At 31.9% G+C, this 5,633-nt stretch overlaps 1 protein-coding gene across 2 annotated transcripts; it reads left to right on the top strand.

The window, feature by feature from the left end:
- Window positions 1–1,322: 1,322 nt before the first annotated feature.
- Window positions 1,323–4,817, top strand: LOC128024891 (cytochrome c oxidase assembly protein COX19). Of its 2 annotated transcripts, XM_052610770.1 has the most exons (4): window positions 1,323–1,434; window positions 1,920–2,091; window positions 2,177–2,288; window positions 2,366–4,817. In XM_052610770.1, exons 2-4 carry the CDS (start codon window positions 2,010–2,012, stop codon window positions 2,460–2,462), a joined length of 291 nt encoding a protein of 96 aa, XP_052466730.1. In that variant the 5' UTR covers window positions 1,323–1,434; window positions 1,920–2,009; the 3' UTR covers window positions 2,463–4,817. The 2 variants fall into 2 exon arrangements, with proteins under 2 accessions (XP_052466730.1, XP_052466729.1); XM_052610769.1 differs by lacking the exon at window positions 1,323–1,434 and having other exon boundaries at window positions 1,524–2,091.
- Window positions 4,818–5,633: the final 816 nt, after the last annotated feature.

Genomic DNA, 5,633 nt, shown 5'->3' with positions numbered 1-5,633 from the left:
TGGAATGTTAAAGGTCAAATGGCTTAAAAATTTTATAACAAGTGGAACTAGTTTCTGGTTTTGTGTTTCCAGAGGTATATTTAAAAAACTGGGTGGAATTGGCTTCCTACTAAGATGTGATTTCACTGTTTCCAGACTACCAATCAAACTATCTTCCTTTCACCAACAGATTTTATTATACTGGAAGTTACTATATAACCATAATTTTACTCCACATAAAATACCCATATGGAACAATAGATTTATTTTGTCTCGATACAAGTCTCTATGCATTCTTGATTGGCTCGAAAAAGGTATTTGGTCAATTTGCAGTGTGAACGCAAACAATTTGAGCGTGTTATAAATGCCATTCCAAAAAGTTTTATAAATTTGATACATAACACTTCTGTCAATATACCAGATGGATCTTGTGAACTCCCATCTCTTTCCTTCAATGGTAATGACTTTAGGGCAATGCTTCCCAGAAAACTTATTCGCTCGTTTCAATTCCATATTATATCCTACGCTCCTGTATTATAACAGTGTTTTGCAAGCTAATGATAAATCATCTGTAAAAAAATTGCGAACAAAGTATATGAGCTTTCCAGTGGCTCCTAAAGCTAAGGAAAGTCATTTTAAAATATTCAATGGTATATATCCATCAAGTGAATTTTTAAGACAACGGTTTAATTTTGAAGAAAATACCTGTACTTTCAGTTAAGTTGATATAGAGACAACTGATCATCTTTTTTTTTCTTTTACGTTTTCAAATATTTTCTAATAATATAAATTAATGTAATGTTGATTCTGGGAAAATTTTTCATTCACAAATGCAAATGCATGAAGATGAAACCTTATTTTTCTGTATTCAAAAGAGACTTTATTTGCAATAGAAATTTACAGGAATAAAAGTCTCTTAGAAGAGGAATGAAGAGACGCCGTTTTTATTATTATTATTATTATTATTATTATTATTATTTGTTAATTCAATTGATATGTGCCTTGCTTGAAACCCATTTATCTACTTCTGCTAATGCCATTGTAGATTTATATTTTGTTTTGTTTTTGTTGTTCAAAAAAAAAAGAGAAAAAAAAGAAGTACGCACTTCCTGGGGGTCGAGCGTACTTTTTTTGTGGTGGGGTCGAGCGTCCTGCAGACTCATACTGAACTTGATGACGTAAATGTCACATGAGCAACCTGTAAGTCTTCAAACCGCTGTACCAAGAGAAATCTGAATCACCCACCGAATCCTGCAGACGTTGTTGAATAATTTTGTCCAGTTGCTTTTATGGACTCTCCATGGGCTTTTCCCTTGACGTCATGCCTCCCCCCCTCCCACCCCGGTTTACTCTTGGGTTTACTGTGCGACAGAGTGTCGCAGGTTATGACGCAATCGCCTGTTTTTTGTTTTTTTCCAAAAACTGCTTCTACGGGGCCATAACGTAAGATACGAGGTAATGGGACCTTTTATACATTTTCGTGTTTCTTTAGAAATAATGAATGGACAAGTGGAGTCTAAATGCCTGAGATGTAACGTTATTCGCTGTCAAAGTGAAGCCAAAATGAATGGGAATCAATGGAATGCTAACAGCAGGTGGGGGTCCGCTAGCCAATGGCGGTGCACAGGGGTGCTTCAAAAAATATGAAACCCTGCCCCGCTGAATATTACACAACACCGGCCCTTAGTTTATAGTGTCTACCCGCCTTGTTCGGAACCAACACATAAAACAACTTCTAGAGAAAACAAGCAATTTTATTAGTTATTTCTTAGTTTATTTGTATTTATGCATAGATGTTTGGTTTTAAACTAGTACTTATTAAGTTGCTAAATGTGTAGGTGTGAAATTAAGTCTTATGTGTTTCGCTTACCTTTATTTTGAAAAACCAAGGTTGCGTAATACAGAGGAAGTAAACAGTCCAGTTATTGCTTAATTCACAGCTTCAGCTGAGGGCTTGTTAAAATCCACCAGTGGGTCCCCTTTCACAACTAAATGTAGTAGTGAAACCTTAGATTTAAAAAAAAAAAACGATGTCAACAGCAATGAACTTCGGAACCAAGACCTTTCGCCCGCGTCCACCGGACAAAGGAGCGTTTCCCTTGGATCATTTTGGTAAGAGTGATTTGTGCGCATGCAACAAGCAGTCACAACCAATGACTTTGAAGTCACACGTTAAAATAACATTTTGTGTACACAGGTGAATGTAAATCGTTTAAAGAGACATACATGCGATGTCTTAGAGACAACCATTTCGACAGTTCGAGCTGTCGAGGAGAGTCAAAAGAGTACCTGGAGTGCAGGATGGACAGGTTATTAATTTTTTTATTCAAAGTTGTAAAATAACAAACATCTGGATCTACTAATCAAGTTTTTATTTATTCCTCAGACAGTTAATGGCAAAGGAACCCTTTGAAAAACTTGGATTTAAGGACTTAATGGAGAAACACGCAGAAGAAATTAAGCCAAATCCTGACCAAATATAATGGCTTGCATTCACATTATGTTAAACAGTTATGTGTTATATTTATCTTGATATCAACTGATAAACTACTATAACAAGGATATTTTAAAAATAAATAATCAAGGTGTGTATGTGAATAATAATCCGTATGCCGAGTGTTCCCATACTGATACTTGGCAGATTTGTAGAGTGGTCTTAAAATTGTTTTAATGATTTGAGTTTTGTTCTTATCACTGGAGCTTTTTGATATTTCTCTGGAATAAAGAGTGAGCTTAGCTCAGCACTGCTATGAACAGCCTTGCCATTAAAAAAAAAAAAAAAAAAAAAACTTTACATTTTTTTAATGTAAATAAGACAGTTAAAACTTAACTTTTTTTGGCTCAAGTAAATTCAATCTCAACAAAAAAATTAAAGAAAACATCGCACAAATATACTGACAACAATTTACAGCACAAAATCATAATTTGTGAATCTATTTATATAACAACCCTTTACGGACACCTTGGCAATTGAATCACCATTGGCTAGTAAGTTGTTTTGTTTGTTCACCAGACTGAAATGCTATACTATCTTTACTATCTGTCTGTCTATCTATATCTATATATATATATATATATATATATATATATATATATATATATATATATATATACATACATATAAAATATAGCGGTGCCATTTTACAAATATATATTTTAAAATTATCACGGTTATCAGTATTATCACTGCATTGTTATAATGGGCTGGAGATGTTAAAAACGTACATACACATAAATCACTTAACCAAGATTTATATTTAAAAATCAACAAACAACAGATAACATTACTTTTTGTTTGCATAATCACTAAAACAATAACATTACCAATGATGTCCGGATTTTAAATGACAATTTGACTGACAACAATTTAATAGCATTCAAGATTGAGATATTTAATGTAAGTGTTCAATTAAAGCTTTGAAGAAGTTCAATAAAAGGTAAACATTTCAGCCTTTAAATCAAGAAAAGATATGTCAAAATTTTAATTGCTTAAAAAACCTCTGTGATCACAAAAGCATTGCTATTTAAAAGACTTCCTTTAGGTCAGCAGTTCTCAATTCCAGTCCTCGCGCCAAGAAATACAGAAATTGGTGGTGAAAAATTGAAAAAGCATAATATCACTCCTTTAAAAGGCATTATTAAGCAGTTCATTAATACGGCTATAAAGTTTTTTTTTTTTTCTTCAGCATATGAGATCATTAAGAAAGTGAAATTAAATGATTAATAAACTATGTCAGTGTAAATATATAAATCTTATTATTTAGACACATGAAAATTGTTGGTCAGTGTGTTAATAACTGCTTTATTAACATATATTCCTACTGTAATTAAGGATAAAGTCAAGTTTTTATAAAACATTTAATAATTGCCAGCTATCTATTTTTGTGAGCTCATCTAAAGTGAGGACCATTTTTAAAACATTCACAAAGGAGAATTAAAGTATCATTCATCTACCAAACTAAAGTTAAACACAACACAGAGGGATACAGAACACATAAATATTTTTTCAAGATGAAAAAATTTACTGTACAGCTGTACACTTGATAAAAAAATGAAATATAAATATGTAATGTACTAGCTTTCCAATGCCTTTGCCGTTGATAACAGGAGTAAGAAAGTTTAGATCGTGTACAAACAGAGTCCATGCAGACGGATGTAGATGCATAACAAATGTCTTTCTTTATTACTTGAGCTCCATTAAACATGATCTCAAACTTCTTGTGGCCTCTCCTTGTTCACATGTACACACAAAGCAAAAGCCAGAGAGAGAGAGAGAAATATATATATAATATTTCTGAGTTCTGTATCAATCTGTGTTGTGTTTTTTATTTTTATTTTATTAAATTTTCTTATAAAAATAACTGAGCCTTTAAACTTCTTTGTAATATATGTGCTTATAAACCAAGAACAATTTATTTATAGCTGTATTTATAAACTTACTAATGACTATTCATTTTGGCCTTACTAAGCATGAACTGACTATTTACTGATGCTTAGCTAATAAGTGCAGTTATTATAAAGTGTGACCCATGCATTTACTAATGTTAACCAATGAGACATTATTTTACAGTGTTATCAAATCCTTTAATGATTTATAAAAGTTTTGTAATGATTTTATTTTCCTATGATCATTTGTGAAATAGTTTTGCTTGCATTGCAGCTTAGTCTTCATCTGTGAGCTGAACAGTTTTACTGTTAAATCCAAGAGATTATGTAAATTCAGATAAATGTCATGTCACAGGATGTCATAGTAAAGCATGTCTGTGTGTGTCAAAATCGTGATTAAAATCTAAATCAATTCAACAAAAACAAAAAAAATAAAAATAAAATTGTCCATATCGCACAGCCTTAGTTCCTTTATTAAAACGAGCAGTCCCTCCCACTGAAAGCTGCGTGGAAAAAACGAAAGTAACCGCAAAATGTTTCATACTGGCTCTTGGCACAAAGTATGTTTTCAGTCTTGTGACTTTTTTTCATACTTTTACTTTTTTTTTTTCTGTGGTTATAAAACTTTTTTTTCTCGCTATTGCTACAAACTAACAAGCTACGTAGCATTTTGAGTATATCAGCTCTTGTTACCATAGACAAGTCAGTGGTTTGCAAACAGCTCTGAATGCGCACTGAAAACGCACATTGGCGGGTAAAAAAAAAATATTTAAAGCCTTTTATCAGCTTATTTAGACTGCAACAAATCGCTGATCTTTAATCATGTTTTTTTTTTTTTTTTTTTTTTTTTTGTAATGGATCATTTGTTGGTAAAAGGTAAGAGATCTGGCGACCCACATAAATTTTGTCAAAGAGCCAGTAAGTAAATAAGTTTGATAAATTAACTAAAATATATTGTTCATTTTTAGATCATACTAGTTATAATTTTAATTATCTATGAACATTTGTAAACCAATCATATAAAAATATATAACCACTAAAGATTTTTTTTTTATAATTTTAAAATACTAGAAGAATTTCTGATAAGTAGAGAATTGCCTAAAGAGGTACGATCTGTGGTCCTATGGCGACATCTGGTGGTCTGTGTATTACAGTGTACTTCTTACACATAAAAAGAATGACTTTTTTTAATTTTAATTTTTGGCCCCGAGTATGATAGAGTTTTGAAACTAACCATGTTTCCTAAGAATGACTTATTCTCCATATGT

This window comes from Carassius gibelio, chromosome A12, assembly GCF_023724105.1.
Source record: "Carassius gibelio isolate Cgi1373 ecotype wild population from Czech Republic chromosome A12, carGib1.2-hapl.c, whole genome shotgun sequence".
Classification (NCBI taxonomy): Eukaryota; Metazoa; Chordata; class Actinopteri; order Cypriniformes; family Cyprinidae; genus Carassius; species Carassius gibelio.
Note: the sequence above shows the minus strand (reverse complement) of the source record. Positions and strands in the feature narration are given on the sequence as shown.